The sequence below is a fragment of the Rhinopithecus bieti genome, unplaced genomic scaffold, assembly GCF_001698545.2.
Source record: "Rhinopithecus bieti isolate Rb0 unplaced genomic scaffold, ASM169854v2 scaffold_2432, whole genome shotgun sequence".
NCBI lineage: Eukaryota > Metazoa > Chordata > Mammalia > Primates > Cercopithecidae > Rhinopithecus > Rhinopithecus bieti.
In genome coordinates, this window is record NW_016804136.1 from 843,824 (window position 1) to 862,742 (window position 18,919).

The 18,919-nt window shown below is 47.2% G+C and overlaps 2 protein-coding genes across 2 annotated transcripts in view; both read left to right on the forward strand.

Moving 5' to 3' along the window:
* The window catches only part of LOC108524585 (5-hydroxytryptamine receptor 3C-like), a 29,713-nt gene extending 19,415 nt beyond the window's left edge, over positions 1-10,298 (forward strand). Inside the window, 4 exon segments of the mRNA XM_017865681.1 lie at positions 6,385-6,491; positions 6,592-6,685; positions 7,395-7,631; positions 10,056-10,298. Of these exon segments, the coding sequence (XP_017721170.1) occupies positions 6,385-6,491; positions 6,592-6,685; positions 7,395-7,631; positions 10,056-10,298 (681 nt within the window).
* A 1,964-nt stretch (positions 10,299-12,262) lies between these two features.
* LOC108524595 (5-hydroxytryptamine receptor 3C-like) lies at positions 12,263-13,858 on the forward strand. The gene is given in 5 exon segments (XM_017865688.1): positions 12,263-12,433; positions 12,806-12,850; positions 13,028-13,183; positions 13,363-13,594; positions 13,701-13,858. Coding segments are annotated over 5 exon segments (762 nt in total).
* Positions 13,859-18,919: the final 5,061 nt, after the last annotated feature.

Here is an 18,919-nt window from a genome sequence, read left to right on the forward strand (position 1 = left end):
ACTCGGGAGGCTGAGGCAGGAGAATGGCGTGAACCCGGGAGGCGGAGCTTGCAGTGAGCTGAGATCTGGCCACTGCACTCCAGCCCGGGCGACAGAGCAAGACTCCGTCTCCAAAAAAAATAAAAAATAAAAATAAATTAATTAATTAATCAGCAACAACAATAATAACTCTTCCCTGCAACTCACCTGGTGTTTATTCTTCTTTTCTGAGTTTCAAACACAAAGGAGAGGAAGGTTCAGAGGAGAACAACCCTTGCTTCCCAGTTATCAGCTCTTACCTCCTCCTCCTCTTTATCCAGCTAAAACAGATGTTCCAGGGTTGAGGGGCTACTTTAAGTTCCCTCACGGCTACAGCCTCCTGCCCTCTCCAATCCCTGGGCCTTCCAGAAATGGAGGTCAGTAACTCCTCTGGGAGTATGCCTTGGAAGTAGAGGGATTTGGTCTTCCTTTTCCAGGCCATCTGCGGATCAGTCGCCTCCAACCTTTACCAGTCTGTTAGCAGGGATGGGATGATGTGCCAGTCTACACAAGCCATCAGCTCAGGCATTCTTCCCAGACGATCTGCAGCATGACCCCAGGCCAGAAGCTGGAAATAAATGCCCCAGGCCCAAACATACTGAGACAACTCCATGCCTCAGCACTCACCCACCGTGCAGCTGAGCACAGGCCTGAAACTTTAGTGAAAACACAATGTTGGTGGGGAGAAAAGCCTTATTTTCCCATCAATCAACCACAAGTATGAGGGAAGAAAAGTGTGAGGTTCCTTTCTCAACAGGCCCATGAGCTGGGCAGGATCAGTCAGTAGAGAAGACAGCACCACCTGCCTTTCAGTAAATGTTTGATTATTAACCATCCAATGCATGAGTGGATGAGTTCATACTTTTGTATCAGGAAGGACTGTCAGGAGATGTATTTTTCATTTTCCTTGAGCTCTCTGGACAGCTTCTTGAGGATCCCCTATGATGATGGATTATGCCGGACTGTCCAGGAGCATGTGGACAGAGCCACTCAGAGGCAGAAGATAGCACCTGGGTTGCTCAGACTCTGCCATATTCACTGAGAAACGGCCACCTGGGTCCCCCGGCTCTTCCTCACTAGGTACAGCCTTCTCTTTCTGGGCCCAGCCTCCTGTCCTCAAGCACAGCAGCCTCACCCCCGGTGGACTGAGGCTTAGCTGTGGCCTGGGGCCTCACACACTGGCCTGACCAGGACCTCCTGGTCGCCCACAGGAGGGTCCTCTCTGCCATAGTCCCCAAATGATAGACTCTTTGGTTGTTTTTGTCTTTTGTTATACAAACAATACTTTAATTTATAACCTTGTAAAAACTGTATGTCTTTATTGTGCAGGTAAGAAAACTCCCAGAAGTGTGATACCGAGTCAAAGAGAATATATAATTTTAATGCTGATGGATACTGCAAAATTGTTCACCAAAAGGCAGGCAGTGTGCGAAAGTGCTTATTTTCCCCACAGCCTCTCCAACAGAATGTGTAGTCAGACTTTTAGATTTTTACCAACTAGGAAGGTGAAACAGTGATATTAGTGTAATTTTAATGTGCAGTTCTCTGATTATGGTTGAAGTTAACTTTTTATATATTTAAGGGCCATCCATATTTCTGATAGAGATAGGAGGCAGACAAATTCCTAGGCAGACGGGGATGGTCCCTGGTGAAACTCGACCTTCAAGCCAAGGACAGCCTGAAGCCTGAACACCAAACTACCAGTTCCAGATAGAGTCCACAGACCAGAGTGAGAACTTCCATTCCCGTTTGGTGTGTTCAGCCCCTGACTAGTCCTGGGCCAAGGTCCCAGGCCAAGCCTTCACTTCAGCCCTTGATTGGTTCTTTACACTATCATACCTCTTTCTGAATGGTGCTTTTTCCAAGCCTACCCATAAACCAGTCAGTACACATTTCCCCATTCTAAGCCCATAAAAATCCCAGACTCAGTCTCACAGCCAGCAACCCAGTTTCGGGTCCCCTCTCACTGCTGAGAGCGTTCTTTCTGTTGTTCAATAAAATTCTACTCTGGGCCGGGTGCAGTGGTTCACACCTGTAATCCCAGCACTTTGGAGGCCGAGGTGGACAGATCACCTGAGGTCAGGAGTTCAAGACCAGCCTGGCCAACATGGTGAGACACCCCCCCGTCTCTACTAAAAAATAAAAAAAATTAGCTGAGTGTGGTGACACACACCTGTAATCCCAACTACTCAGGAGACTGAGGCAGGAGAATCGCTTGAACCTGTGAGGCAGAGGTTGCAGTGAGCTGAGGTCATGGCATTGCATTCCAGCCTGGGCAACAAGAACGAAACTCTATCTCAAAAAAATATTAATTAAAATTAAAAATAAAATAAAATTCTACACTGCCTTACTCACTCTCCAGTGTCAGTGTACCTCATTTCTCCTGGTCATGACATAAGAACTTGGAACTTGCTGAACGCAGGAGTTAAAGAGCTATAACACTCCGTCCCGCTCACCGAACTGCGGGAGCTGAGATCTGGCCATTGCACTCCAGCCTGGGCGACAGAGCGAGACTCCGTCTCAAAAAAAAAAAAAAAATACAGAAATTAGTCAGGCATGGTGGTGAATGCCTGTAATTCCAGTTACTCAGGAGCCTGAGGCAGGAGAATTGCTTGAACCCAGGAGGCAGTTTGCAGTAAGCCGAGATGGTACCATTGCACTCCAGCCTGGGTAAGAGTGAAAGTCTATCTCAAAAAAAAAAAAAGAAGACTAGATAAAGGTTTTACAAATAATGAGGGAGATTTAAGTAGGAGATTTTCCAACAAAAAGATCCCTTAACAATAGAGCTTTCTTTTTTCTTTATTTTATTATTTTTTAAAAATACAGATGGGGTCTCACTCTGTCACCCAGGCTGGAGTGCAGTGGTATGATAGCTCACTGCAACCTCTGCCTCCTGGGTTCAAGCGATTCTCCTGTCTTAGCCTCCCGAGTAGCTGGGATTACAGGCCCACACCACCATGCCCTTTTTGTATTTTTAGTAGAGACAGCGTTTCACCATGTTGGCCAGGCTGGTCTAGAAGTCCTGACCTCAAGTGATCCACCCACTTCAGCCTCCCAAAGTGTGAGATTACAGGCGTGAGCCACTGCACCCAGCCAGTTAACTACTATTAACATGTATTATGTTCTATGGAAGGACATGGGAGAAGAGAAGAAAAAAAAACTGGCTAACATATACACAAATATATTCATATCAAAATGAGGAAGAAATAGGTATAACTATCACAGTTTTCATGACTATAACTGGTTATATGATCATATCTGGTACTTAAAATGACCTTCTTCCGCTGCCTAGTCCACATTCCTTTTGTTTTCAACAAGCTCCATGGCTGGCCATGGTTTCTTACCTGATAGAGTGGACCAAATCTTCACCCCTCCAGGGACTGAGCATTTAGTAGTCCTGTCTGTTTTAGGTTGCTGTAGTTTTCCACTGACTTTAGTCACAAGACCTGAGAGTGCTAAGAGGCACCTCACAGCATCTGCATTCTCGTTATTCTCCTTCTTCCACCATCATATTGTAGTAACCCAGTTTCCCCACAATAGTCAGGATCAACCACTCCTTTTGTTGCCTGTTGATTCATTGGCATGCGGAGTCCAAATTGGTCAAGTGGTAGTCTCAACTTCCAATTTAATGGAACCATTGTTGTATCACCTGGTGGAAGCTGTCCTCTAAGACTTCTGAAACAGCAGAGCCCAAAGTTGCAGGGATGAGAAGCAAACATTTCATGGGTTCATTCTTGAAAGAAATTAAAAGTATTACTCCAGAGTGAATAGATGAATGCTAAGAAAGGGAGATAGCCTTTTTGCTAATATGGAGAAAGTTAGACTGGTTTGAATAAAGATCAAACTAGCTATAACAGTCCCTTAAGCCAAAGCCTAATTCAGAGCAAGACTCCAACTCTCTTCAATTCTATGAAGGCTAAGAAAGGTGAAGAAGCTGCAGAAAAAAAGGTTGACGCTAGCAGAGGTTAGTCCATGAGGTCTAAGAAAGAAGCCGTCTCTGTAACATACAAGTTAAAGAAGAAGTGGCAAGTGCTGATGAAGAAGCTGCAGCAAGTTATCCAGAGATCTAGCTAAGATCATTGACAAAGGCGGCTACACTAAACAACAGATTTGCAACATAGATAAAACAGCTTTCTCTTAGAAGAAGATGCCATCAGCCGGGCACGGTAGCCCACAACTGTAATCTCAGCACTTTGGGAGCCCAAGGCGGGCAAATCACCTGAGGTCAGGAGTTGGAGACCAGCCTGGCCAACATGGTGAAACCCCATCTCTACTAAAGATACAAAATCAGCCAGGGATGGTGGCACAGGCCTGTAATCCCAGCTGTTCGGGAGGCTGAGGCAGGAGAATCACTTGAACCCGGGAGGCGGAGGTTGCAGTGAGCCGAGATGGCGCCATTGCATGCCAGCCTGGATGACAGAGCAAGACTCCATTTCAAAAAAAAAAAAAAAAAAAAAAGATGACCTCTAGGACTTTTATTGCTAGAGACGAGTAGGCAAGGCCTGGCTTCAAAGCTTCAAAGGACAGACTGACTTTATTAGACACTAAGGCCATTGGTGATTAAGTTGAAGCCAATGCTTATTTGCCATTTGGAGAATTCTAGAGCCCTTAAGAATTATGCTAAATTTACTCTGCCTATGCTCTATGAATAGAACAACAAAGCCTAGATGATAGCATACCTGTTTACAGCATGGTTTACTGAATTTTTTTTTTTTTTGAGATGGAGTCTTGCTCTGTCACCCAGGCTGGGGTGCAGTGGTGTGATCTTGGCTCACCGCAACCTCTGCCTCCCAGGTTGAAGCAATTATCCTGCCTCAACCTCCCAAGTAGCTGACATTACAGGTGCCCGCCACCACGCCCAGTTAATTTTTGTATTTTTAGTAGAGACGGAGTTTCACCATGTTGGCCAGGCTGGAGCTAGTTGGGGAGCTTTTAAACACACACATGCACACACACACACACACACTTCTCAGTAGGGGTGGAGGCATGTGTGTGCAGGTATTTCAAAAAGTTCATCAAATGATTCTCTGCCCACAGAGAATCCCTAGTGGCCCCAGGACTATAGGCTTTAGAGATACTAGACAAGAAAGGGCAAGCTGGAAAGTTCTGTTTTAGGAGAATGACAAAAATGAAAGATTCAACTGGGGAGAAACCAGACAGAGAACACCTTATGAAGAGGCTACTGCAATAGTGCAAACAAGGAAGGATGCAGATCTGTGCTTCAGTGCTAGCTGTGGAGACAGAGATCTGTCAGTTGGGTTTATGTAATGAAATGGAGCTTACCTTCTGAACTGAGCTTCTTAACTCAACATTGATGATAATTCCTAATGTCCACGGTAAAGAATACATTTCTAGGTCTGCAACAAAATTGTTGCATGTTCTTGCCTTCTAAAATTAGCAGGTGTCCCCACCACGAGACAGCATAACCATTCCTTTCCTGGCGGCCTATGCCCTTTCCCTGAGGCAGTTAGTTCCACAAAGATGTGATAATGCCTTTGTCAATGGCCTCACCTGCCCCATCCCTCAGCTCCCCCATTTTCTCTGAAAGGTACTTGGAACACAGATTTAAAGCCACTCATCTAGGCCGGGCACGGTGGCTCACACCTGTAATCCCAGCACTTTGGGAGGCCGAAGCAGGTGGATCACCTGAGGTCAGGAGTTCGAGACCAGCCTGGCCAATATGGCGAAACCCTATCTTTACTAAAAATACAAAAAATCAGCTGGGAGTGGTGGCAGACGCCTATAATCCCAGCTACTTGGGAGGCTGAGGCAGGAGAATTGCTTGAACCCAGGAGGTAGAGGTTGCAGTGAGCCAAGACCGCACCATTGCACTCCAGCCTGGGCGACACAGCAAGACTCTGTCTCAAAAAACAAACAAACAAACAAAGCACCACTCATTTAGACAGAAGTGCCAAACAGGTGCTTCTTCCCCCATCTTGGCCCAACTTCCTGCCTGCCTGGAGCCCAGAAGGCGTACCAGGGCAGAAGCATGGCAGAACATTCTGCTGGGATCCCTCTGGCCACAGCCACTCACAGAGAGTGGTCACCTGACATGAGGAGGATTCAAAACCAGCAACCAGAGTGGTCCCAGCTCCTTCAAGCTCAAGGATCTAGGGGATCCTGATGAGTCTCCAGAGAAGAGCGCAGGAGAGGAGGATGGAGGGAGGTGGCCTGCTGGCCTGGGGGTGTTCTCTTCTGCCTCACTGTCAGCCTTCTGCTTCAAGGTAAGATAGGACAAGCACAGAGGAAGATGGGGATATTGTTTAGGGCAACATCCAGGAAACTTCTCATTCTCCAGAGCTGCAGAAAATTCAAAACAGACAGGTTAAAATTCTCTGTAGGATCCATGTTTTGGCTTCCTCTTAGTTGCAGATGAAACGCCGATTTCACTGGTCAGTACATACAGCCCCGCTCTCATTTGCCTGCAAACTCTCTGTCCCTCCACTTTCCCACCTCTCCAATTCCATTCTTACGTAACGGCCAACTCTTCCTTTCTACCAAGCTATCATTACTAGAACATAGCTCAGGTTCTGTTGACAATAATTTAACTCCTTTCTGGTGTTGCCTGGGAAGATCTTGTGGAGGAGGCGATGTGGAGCGAAAGAACCTTCACTTCCCCTGGGATGTGTTTCTCTGTAGTTTGGAGATGAACCTTATGAATCACCTGGTATGGAAAGATAGTGGAAGAGGCATGTGAAAGGACTTTCTGGGCTATAGTTATAGGAATAACCGGGGTGGGGTGCGGGTGAGGTGGACAGAAGGGCTTTTCACTTCATTGTGTGGCTCCACCAACCACACGGTGGATGGATGGTCCAAGAGATCTTTGCAAGATGGTGGTGATGAAAATGGTGCCCACAGATCTTAGAGGAACTTGAGAAGGGCAGTAAGTACCACACATAGGAAGTAGTCAATAAACTCACATTGAATACAACATTCCTTTATTCCCCACATATTTTATGTCACACTCATGTTTATTTCTCTCTAAATTTTCCTTTCAGGAGTCAGGAAAACCTCAGAAGAAGAGGGAAAAATGGAGGAAAAGCATATCAGGAAAATTTTGTTCAGTGGCTATAAGGAAGAATCACAATAGAGCCAGAGGGTGAAAAAGGAAGGTCAGATAAAGGCCAAAGCCTTAGGGTTGTATGGAGGGAATAGGACTCCCTGGAGGGGCTCTCCGCATGCAAATTTAGGTAGGTTTATATGGGAGCAAAAACACAGGAAGAAAGGCCTGGGCCTTGACTCAGCTCACCACATCAACTTCCACCATTTGCCTACCAGCCCAGCCCATTCTCCCACTTCTGGCAAGAAGGGAGTCTTGGCCCAGGAAGAAGGGGCTCACATGCCTCTCCCAGAGTTCACATTGTTTTTCTCTGCAGAGAGGCTCTCAGGCCCCAGCCCTGGTACCTCTCTCACCTAGCAAACACAGAAGGTCTCAGCTCTCTATAGGAGGGACAAATACTTTTACCATTAATTGCTCAGGCTTTAACCAGCATGGGGTGGACCCTGCTGCCTTCCAGGCCATATTTAACCAGAAGGCCTTCTGTCCAGTCATCAACTCCAGCCTCCCCGCTCATGTCAACATCTCCTTCACCCTGTCTGCCATACTGGCAGTGGTGAGACCTGATCCCTGCATCCTTTCCATGGCTTCTAATAAGGAACAAACACTCCTTTTTTTGTTGTTGTTTTTTGTTTTTGAGACAGAGTCTCACTCTGTCGGCCAGGCTGGAGTGCAGTGGCATGATCTCGGCTCACTGCAACCTTTGCTTCCCGGGATCAAGCAATTCTCCTGCCTCAGCCTCCCAAGTAGCTAGGAATACAGGCATGTGCCAACATACCCAGCTAATTTTTGTATTTTTAGTAGAGACAGGGTTTCACAATTTTGGCCAGGCCAGTTTCGGACTCCTGACCTCAGGTAATCCACCTGCCTCAGCCTCCCAAAGTGCTGGGATTACAGACGTGAGCCACCGCGCCCAGCCGGAACAAAAACTCTTTACATGGTCAACCCAACATTGCCCTGGTTTGGTGATGAGCAATGAATCCCCTGAAATAATTTTGTGCAAGTTAGATGCTCATCCTATGTCATGGGGAAGTATGAACAGGAATGCTGCAGTAATATTTCTATAGGGAACATTTATCCTTGCTTGCTGCCCTTGTGGAAATATTCTACAAAAAAATACATTCCCAATGAGCTCCCGTACTGTTTTTTCACCTACATTTCCATGCAACCTGTATTTTTCTGACCTATCCTTCTTTTGTGACTTGTGATTGAAAAGGTGAACTGTCACTTGGGACCACTTAGGAAACAATGGTGGGAGGTAGATTAGGTCCTGGTTTCATGCCATGCATGATCCTGCATGGGAATTTTATTTATTTATTTGTTTATTTATTTATTTATGCACAGAGTGCACAACTTTAGCTGCTGTTGTCATTTCTGCGGTTAAATATGGTATGTGAGTGAGATTCAGTTTCCTTCTCTCTTTCTCCTACCCTTTTTTTTCTGGCTTTGCTTGCAAAATCATGTTTATTGAAATTGACGGTGCCTGAGGGCATAAACAAATACAACCAGAATGGGGCCAGTGTTGAGAACAAATAGCTTCCTAGGCTGCCAGTCAACTTTGAAAGACATAGATAGAAAATACAGGGAGAAGGAGGGCATATAGTTGGAAGTTCCAAAGTAAGCTTCAGGGCCCAGATGTAACCAGGGTCCAGCTTAAGATTTCCCTAAAGTGGGAGGTGAAAGGCCAACAAGATTTTGTTAGCTAGAAAAGGGGAGACAGTTATCACCAAGGAGAGAAAAGAAATCAGAATTCAAAAGGAAATGAGGGGCTGCGCACAGTGGTTTATACCTATAATACCGGCACTTTGGGAGGCTGAGGTGGGAGGATCACTCAAGGCCAGGAGTTTGAGTCCAGCCTGGGCAACACAGCAAGATCCCATCTCTATAAAAAAATTAAAAATTAACTGAATGTGGTGGTACACGCCTGTAGTCCCAGCGACTCAGGAGGCTGAGGTGGGAGGACTGCTTGAGACCAGGAGGCTGCAGTGAGTCATGATTATGGCACTGCACTCCATCCTAAGCAACAGAGTGAGACCCTGTCTCTAAAAATTTTTTTTAAAAGGCCGGGGCCGTGGCTCACGCCTGTAATCCCAGAACTTTGGGAGGCTGAGGCGGGCAGATCACGAGGTCAGGAGATCGAGACCATCCTGGCAAACACGGTGAAATGCCGTCTCTATTAAAAATACAAAAAATTAGCCAGGCGTGGTGGCAGGCGCCTGGAGTCCCAGCTACTCGGGAGGCTGAGGCAGGAGAATGGCGTGAACCCGGGAGGCAGAGCTTACAGTGAGCTGAGATCGCAGCACTGCACTCTAGCCTGGGCAACAGAGTGAGACTCTGTCTCAAAAAAAAAAAAAAAAAAAAAAAAAAAATTAAAAAAAAAGGAAATGAGGTGGAGTCATGGCTAAAGTGCAGCAAAAAAGAGAACAAAAAAAATTTTTTTAAGGAAATGAGATCAAAAAAGCAACATGCATAACAATACGCCTAGTATGATTCTATCTATGTAAATAAAAATGAGTGCTGAACCAGGCATGGTGGCACACTCCTGTAATCCCAGCTACTTGGGAGGCTGAGACAGGAGAATCGCTTGAACCTGGGAGGCAGAGGGTGCAGTGAGCCAAGATTGCACCATTGCACTCCAGCCTGGGGTGACAGAGTGAGGCTCCATCTCAAAAAAAAAAAAAAAAAAAAAAAGTGTTGGAATATGTATTATTATTATTTTTTGGATGATACACAAGAAAATGTTAATAATGAGACTGAGGTGGGATGGGGAGTGAATTGGGGTGAATTGAGGAGGGAGAACATTGCTTTATATATTATACCATTGTGGAATGGTTAAAGTTTCATCATATGCCCATAGTACCTACATTTAGAAAAAAATACATATGTATGTATTTGTAAAGGAATGGAAGGGCAGGAGATGCTGACATAAGCCAGTTCCGGACTTCAACCATACCACATCCTTCTGTGCCCTGTGCTCTAGATCTGGGAAAACCCACTCAGCAGCTGGGACCCAGAAGAATATGGTGATATCAATAAACTCACTGTGACAGCTGAGAACCCATGGTTCCCAGACATCTTCATCATGGAATCGTGGGTATGCAGGAGGGTTAGGGAAGCCGGAGGGAAGCCCTGTCTGCAAGGAACAGGCCAGGACAGTGCAGGGCAAACTCATTCAGTGCAGCCACTAAACACTTACTTCAGAGAGAAGCAAGATCACAGCTGATTAGCTTCTCCCCTAGAAACAAGAAAATGGCGGGCAGAAAAGATGGCAGGTGAATTGCTTGAGCCCAGGAGTTTGAGACCAGCAAAACCCTGGTCTCTACAAAAAACACAAAAATCAGCCAGGCGTAGTAGTGCACACCTGTAGTCCCAGCTACTCAGGAGGCTGAGATGAGAGGATCACTTGAGCCCAGGAGTTTGAGGTGACAGTCAGCTCTGATTGTGTCACTGCACTCCAGTCTGGGTGACAGAGCACAATCCTGTCTCAAAAAAAAAGGTAAATTCAGTTTTTTAAATACATAAAAAGAACAGTAGGGTATTTGTGTGGATAGTGAGGTGGGAGTTGAACTTAGGAGTGACGGCAGCAGTGTCCTGTCTGGAGCACCACTACCATCACGCCGACTGTAGCAGGGAAGCACAGCCGGGCTGCACACTCCACTGAGCAGGCAGGAGCCCCACCCTCCCGGGTGCAGCTGCAGCTGCCCAAACCATGGCTGCAGACCCACGTATGCCTGTACTCTTGGAGGCCCAGGAAGGCCCCACTCCCTGCTCTTGCAGGCTTGAAAATGCCTGCTTTCACTGCCTGGCTTCTCCCCACCATCGGTGCCTGCTCCGATCTCGAAGCAAAGTCGAGGCTGAGCCTGGTTGCTGTCAGAGCATGGTTGGGTGTGCACGCACTCAGAGCAGTGCTGACACACCAACCCCCTGCCACCTTGGTCCCCTCCAGACTTTGGGTACTAAGGAGCATAGGAGGGAAGCTGAGGGGGGCACTAAGGGTATCTCAGCGCTGGCCTGCAGGCACCCCTTGGCGCCTACAGCCTGGGCACCATGAACAGCAGTGAGAGGCAGACAGGTTCCTGAGCGGAAGGGGGCGGGTTTCTCATGAGGCCCCACCTTCAGGCCAGGGAGTGCCTGAAGGCTGAGGATCAGGCTGCTAGTTCCACATACTGGAGTGAGAACTTGTGGTGCCTTTTCCAGGCCTGCCCTTGGCCGCCCATGGACCACTCGGCATGCACTTCCTCACCTCTGAGGCCCATGAAAGCCCCAGGCTCAGCCAGAGCTGAGCAGACATCCAAATGACTGGCTGCAGAGAGGAACTACTCACTCCAGGGCCTCCTCTCTGCTGAGAGGTGCAGACAGCGGGAAGACCAGCTGCATAGAGGAGCTATTCACCCCAGGGCCTCCTCTGAGCTCTTCTGTCACTCAATAAATCTCCTCTTCATCTTGCTTACCCTCCACTTGTCTGCTTACCTCATTCTTCCAGGACACAGGACAAGAACTCAGGACCTGCCCAATGGCAGGACTGAAACACACCCCTTGCTCACCATGTTGTGGCTGAAGAGGAGAGAAGAGCTGCGGCCCTTCGGGAAGCCCAGACCTGGGAGCTCCCCAAGCCAGGGCTGTGACTCCCTCTTTGAGGCCCTGCAGTCCCTGGAATCTCCAAGCTTCCGGGTGTTATTGTGTTCCCCGGCGGCAGTCATGGAAGCTGCTTACGGTGTGCCTGGTCCAGCCGCAGCCTTGCAGACAGCCAGCAGCCACGTCAGCACCTGGAGCTGCCCACTGCAGCAGCTGGTGTGCCTGACTGTGCACAGTGGCCAGACTCCACACTCACTCACTCACACACTCCTCGCCACTCCACACCTGGCTTGCCCTTGGAGGGGTGGGATCCAGGCTGGGAGCATGAGCCGGGTGCAGCCTGTCAAGCCGAGTGGGCAGAATGAGCCCAGTGGACCCAAGCAAAACTCAGACAAAGGCACCACTGGCCACAGAGGTTTCCGGCCAGAAAAGTGACGCCCTAAGGATCCTGCAACAGAAAGGAGTGAGACTCTGAGACACCCCAGAATAGAAAGGAGGCAAATAAGCAGCAAGGAAGTCATTGTATTGGGCAATCTGGAAAAGGTAGCTGAATTAGTTTTCTAATTCATCAGACCCGCACGAGCAGGTGCCATGCAGATATGTGTTGAATAAATGTTTGTCTCTCCTGCAGTGGATAACATGGGCATGGACAAGGAAGTATAGGAAATAGGTACTTCAAGTGACACTGTCCAAACACAGTGGAAGTGGGAGCTCCTGGGCATCAACAAGGCCACCCTGAAGATACCTGTGAGTTCCAGTCTTTTTGACCAAATCATGTTGTCTGTGAACCTAGAGAATCTGGTGTAGCTGTACCCTTCACCACCACCTCCTCCCTCACCAGACCCATCTGAGTCCAACAGGCAGATCCTCTTACTTCTTGCCCCAAGACCAGATGGCCCTTGGGCACCATAGCCCTCAGAGCCTTCCTCTCTCCCAAGTCGCTCAAAGCAACACCCCTTTTGGAAACTGCCAGCTCTGACCTAGGGTTTGTTTGGAGGTATGGGGGCATCTTGTCATATAAAAACTGCTTCTCTTTCAGCCCCAGAGAGAGCCCTTGCTGGTGTGAGGACACCAAAGAAGGATGGGGCTGGAACCAGCCTTTGGGCCCCCTTTAGGGCTGGCTTCACCAGTCCTCTGCTCATTCCTCCTCACCAGGTGGCCATCCGGTGCAGGCCCAGCCTCTGTGTGATAAACTTTCTGGTGCACAGTGGCTTTCTTTTAATTTATTTATCTATATATGTTTTAGAGACAGGGTCTCACTCTATCGCCCAGGCTGGAGTGCATTGGCACAATCACTACTCACTGAAACGTTGAACTCCTGGCCTCAAGAGATCCTTCCACATCGGCCTCCCAAAGTGCTGGGATTACAGGCCTAAGCCACCACGCCTGGCCCCCAGGGGCTTTCTGGTTGCCATCGATGCCCTCAGCTTCTACCTACCAGCAGAAAGTGCGAATCGTGCCCTATTCAAGGCCACCCTTCGGCTGGGCTGCAGCGTCTTCCTGCGCATGGTGAATATACTACTCCCCGCTAGTGTCACCCATCATCAGTACAGCTCCTCCCACAGTTGGAAAACGGAAAAAGAAAAAGAAGTCTTTTAGGGCTGCTGGGGCTCCTGAGGCAGAAGGGAGAAAAAGAGCATCTCAGAAAGGGCCCTCTGTGTGAAATAGGGAAAAGGGTGGCTTAGTCGTGGTACTTGTGGACTTGCCTCAAGCCTGCTTCTTATCCCCACCCCAGGTGTCTACTTCGCCTGTCCCTGATGGTGGGCAGCCTGCTGGAGACTGTCTTCATCACCCACCTACTGCATGTGGCCACCACCCAGCCCCCATCCATGCCTCGGTGGCTCCACTCCCTGCTACTCCACTGCACCAGCCCAGGGAGATGCTGTCCCACTGCGCCCCAGAAGGGAAATAAGAGCTTGGGTCTCACCCCCACCCACCTGCCTGGTAAGGGAAGTCAGCACTGCCCATACTCGCCCTTCACACTGGGCCCCACACTCCTCTAATCCTGTCCCCTTCCCACTTCGTGACTGAGCCTCTGTCCTCTCCATAGGCACAAAGGAGTCGGGGGAGTTAGCAGGGAAGGAGTTGAGACCCAGAGAGACCGAGCTAGATAGGGGCTCAGGATGGACAAAGGCCCAGCTAGTGGAGCTGTGGGTGCAGTTCAGCCACGCGATAGACACCCTGCTCTTCTGCCTCTGGAACACCTAGGACTTGAGTTCTGAGTGTGCGTGAGCAGCAGAGTTCAGCTTCCCTTGGCCTCAGCGGGCCGTGCCAGGCGCTGCTTCTCTGCTGCAGTCTGCAGACCCAGCCCCAACCATGCCATGATCCCTGCTCCAGCCCTCCCTGTGGTTAAATAGAACCACTGCGAACACTCCCAGAAATGAGAATGTATTTCCAAAATAGAATAAATTCAGAATATACATGTTTATGTTAGAAATATAATTTAATGCCGGGCACAGTGGCTCACGCCTGTAATCCCAGCACTTTGGGAGGCCAAGGTGGGTGGATCAGGAGATCGAGACCATCCTGGCTAACATGGTGAAACCCTGTCTCTACTAAAAACACACAAAAAAAAAAAAAAAAAAAATAGCCGGGCGTGGTGTTGGGCACCAGTAGTCCCAGCTACTTGGGAGGCTGAGGCAGGAGAACGGCATGAACCCAGGAGGTGGAGCTGGCAGTGAGCTGAGATCGTGCCACTGCACTGCAGCCTAGGCGACAGAGCGAAATTCCATCTCAAAAAGAAATATAATTTAATAGAAAAGAAACACTTTATCATAAGTGACTGCAAATATGTACCAGAAAAGTAACTCACGTTATTGGTATGGAGGAAAAGGATTTGTTTTTTTAAACATAGGCTAACACATGTCATTCTCTTTTAATGAATATTTATTGAGCCGGGCACAGTGGCTCACACCTGTTGTCCCAGCACTTCAGGAAGCCAAGGCAGGAGAATCACCTGAGGTCAGGAGCTCGAGACCAGCCTGGCCAACATGGCAAAACCCTGTTTCTACTAAAAAATACGAAAATTAGCAGGGCGTGGTGGCACACACCTGTAGTCCCAGCTACTCAGGAAGCTGAGGCACAAGGATCGCTTGAACCCGGGAGGTGGAGGTTGCAGTAAGCCGAGATTGCACCATTGTACTCTTGCCTTTTGAGATTCCATCTCAAAAAAATAACAATAATAATATTTATTGAGCACCTATTATGTGCTAGACACTGTTCTGGGTGCTGAGGATACAGCAATGAACCAAACTGAGAGAAATCCCATCCTCATAAAGCTCACACCATAGGGAGAGAGAAGAGACTGACAATACAGAAGATAAATGAATGAAACATCAGTAAAAGGAGAATGGGAAATGGGGGAGGGGTCACCAGTATAGGTTGAGTTGGCAGGGCAGAGCTCCTGATAACTTCTGCCTGACTGGCTTCAGGCATTATTTCACAACACCCTGAGGAGGTAGAAATTACTTTACAAGAGGCTCAGAGGCTATGTAACTAACCTAAGGTCACGTACCTTTTTTTTTTTTTTTTTTTTTTTTGAGATGGAGTCTAACTCAGCCCCACAGGCTGGAGTGCAGTGGTTCGATCTCAGCTCACTGCAACCACTGTCTCCCGAGTTCAAGTGTTTCTCCCTTCTCAGCCTCCTGAGTAGCTAGGATTACAGATACCGGCCATCATGCGTGGCTAATTTTTGTATTTTAGCAGAGAGAGGGGTTTCACTATGTTGGCCAGGCTGGTCTCAAACTCCTGACCTCAGGTGATCCGCCCACCTTGGCCTCCCCAGCATGCAACTGTTTTACGGCTTTGGTTTTTGTAGCTCTTTCTTAGGGTGAGGCTTCAGCTATGCATTTAACAAATATTTATTGGGCACAGCTGATAGATAGTAAGACCAAATGTCCTTGGCTAAACCCTGTTCAAAACCCTGTTCATGAATCAAACACAAGCTCTGTCCTCAAAGAGCTTCTAGCTCAGCAGAAGAAATGAAATATGTATGTTAAATAATTTCAATTAGATGTAGAACATGTTTTTAACGTTTTGCTGAGTGCCATTAAAGATAAACTACTATAAAGTTCAGGGGAGAAAGAATGCTTTAGTTGGAGCAATGGTTCTTAATCCTGGCTGCATATTAGAATCATCTGAGGAGCTTTTAAAATAATCCTATTGCCTAGGTGTTACCCAGTCCAACTAAGGCAGAACCTTTGACGTGAGCCCCAGCCTTGGTTTGTTTGAAAGCGTCCTTAGAGATCCTCATGTCTGCTTGCAGGCAAGGGTGTCATGACTTTGACAGAGGCTACAGGATCTTAGTAGAATGTCAGATTTCAATCCTGAGGACACTCAAGTAATGTGCAAATTTTAGTTTACAAATGCATCATCTTAGCAACCCTGAATTAGCAGGTTATCAGGAAAGGTCCCTAGTGATATGTAAAATCAAAGACCTGAAAAAAATGGCTTGGATTTGCCAGTCCTTTGGGAGGCCCTCACCGCCCCCTATGGGGACCTTACCGAGACCCCTCTGAGGTCATTGGTGACCTTAGGGTATATGCAAAAACGCATGCTGTGTGCAGGATACCTAAACTACCCATATTTTCCTGACTAAAATTTGGACACATTGTCAGATTCCTTTTTTTGATTTGTAAAATAATTTACATGAACAACTTTATAAAAATCTACAGATAAAATTGCATTCAGACTTAGTGAATTGCCTTCATTAAAAAAAGTCACATGAAAAGAAATATAAAAGTTTCAGAGAAAACAAAGATTACATGATAACTAATATGCAGCTATGATTTTCCTCATTGACCTACTGCTAAAGTTGGCAAGTTGATAAAATGTTACTCCATTTATTCTTGTTGAGCAAGAACTCTGCTTAAGTGTTAAGGGGTCTGGTGTGTAGCAGAGGCATGGTGGCTTCTGCAGGTTTTCATGAAAGGCTGTTAATGTAGGCCTTCTCTTGGAGTGGACACAGAAAGTTATTTTAATAATAATAGCCAACATTTACTGAATGCTTTCTATATGCCAAGCTCATCACATTTCATTACTCATTTGAAACTTACAACAATTCTGTGGGGTAAGTACTAATATTATTTCCACTTAGCAGGTAAGAACACCAAAGTAGAAAAGGATAATACCCTTCCCCAGATCACACAGCAAGTAAGTGGTCAAACTGGGATTTGGACTCAAATTTGTCAAACTCTCAGTCTCCTATTTTAACACATCCAGGCCATTGCCAAGGAGTGCAGAAATTATATAATTCTTTCTTTTTTTTCGAGACTGAGTCTTGCTCTGTAGCCCAGGCTGGAGCACACTGGCATGATCTCAGCTCACTGCAACCTCCGCCTCCCGGGTTCAAGCAATTCTCCTGCCTCAGCCTCCTGAGTAGCTGGGACTACAGGCACGTGCCACCATTCCCAGCTAATTTTTGTATTTTTAGTAGAGACGGGGTTTCACCATGCTGGCCAGGCTGGTCTCGAACTCCTGACCTAATGATCTGCCCCCTATGGCCTCCCAAAGTGCTGGGATTACAGGCATGAGCCACTGTGCCCCGCAGAAACTATATAATTCTTAACCATGAAAAACTAAACGTTAGACTCTGAATTCAGAATGATCCCACCAAAGAAGTCCTATCTTACTCTACCTGATAACTCTTAACGTCAGAGTGTCAGTCTCCACTGTGGCCGCCTTTGGACTGACCCATCTTCCCCAGCTCTCAGAATTTCCTTGCCTCTCACAGCTTGTTCACATGCACTAATGAATGCATGTATAACTGGTGAGTTCTGAACAGACTTTCTGGATTGTACTGATAAAAGGTAATTTTCAGAAAAGGGCAAAATCATTACTCTCATATGAATGTAAAAAGGAGTAAGTGTTAAAGAATTGGTTAAACTAAGATGATATGAGATCATCAGGCAGATGTTATAAAAGGCTCAAAGGAAACATCAAGAATCATCAATGTATATACAGTAAAGATAGCAAATTGCAAATGGAGACAAAACTGGTTTTTCCAAGGGGGCTGGGGAGAAAGTAAATTGGAAGTCTACAGGACAAGATAGAGTTTGCATATTGACAATGTCCAACTTTACCTGAGTCCTGTGTTCCCAGAAAACAGCAATGGTTAAGAAATCCCCCAACCCTTTTGTGCTCTGGGAAATGGCTTACTACAAAGAACCACTCTTTCCCATATAACTTAGACAAGACTCTGTCCATTCTTCCTCACGGTTCCCACAGGACTCACAGGTGACTCCCTTGTCCTGTGATAAGGCCAAACACAGCCTTTTCCCATTTTGCCTGAACCTGTCAACAAGACCAGACACAGACCCTCCAACTCCCCATTCTTTGTCACATGAATGATTAGCTGAGATTAGGATGACTCATCCCCTGAAACAAGCTAGACATAGAGGTAAACATTTCCTGTTCAGCTAACTGGCCAAGACTTCCTCTGATTGCAAAACAACCCCAACAGTAAATCACCCCACCAATAACTTGTCTGCTCCTCCCTATAAAAATCTAAGACAAGGCCGGGCGCGGTGGCTCACGCCTGTAATCCCAGCACTTTGGGAGGCCGAGGCGGGTGGATCACGAGAGGTCAGGAGATCGAGGCCATCCTGGCTAACACTGTGAAACCCCATCTCTACTAAAAAATACAAAACAAAATTAGCCAGGCGTGGTGGCAGGCGCCTGTAGTCCCAGCTACTCGGGAGGCTGAGGCAGGAGAATGCCGTGAACCCAGGAGGCAGAGCTTGCAGTGAGCCGAGATCGTGCCATGGGGCTCCAGCCTGGGCAACAGAGCGAGACTCTATCTCAAAAAAAAAAAAAAAAAAAAAAAAAAAAAAAAATCTAAGACAAAACCACGCTGTCAAGATACCCTAACCTTCAGATCTGGGTAACCTTTGTATTGCAATAGCCTGAAAAAAATTAGTCTTCTTGGCCAGGCACGGTGGCTCATGCCTGTAATCCCGCACTTTGGGAGGCCAAGGCAGGTGGATCGTGAGGTCAAGAGATCAAGACCATCTTGGCCAACATGATGAAACCGTGTCTCTACTAAAAATACAAACAATTAGCTGGGCATGGTGGCGCATGCCTGTAGTCCTAACTACACAAGAGGCTAAGGCAGGAGAATCGCTTAAACCCAGGAGGCAGAGGTTGCGGTGAGCCGAGATCGCACCACTGCACTCCAGCCTGGTGACAGAGCAAGACTCCGTCTAAAAAAACAACAAAAAAAATCAGTCTTTGGTTGGTTTTTGTCTTCTACAAAATTCATCAATTGCCTGC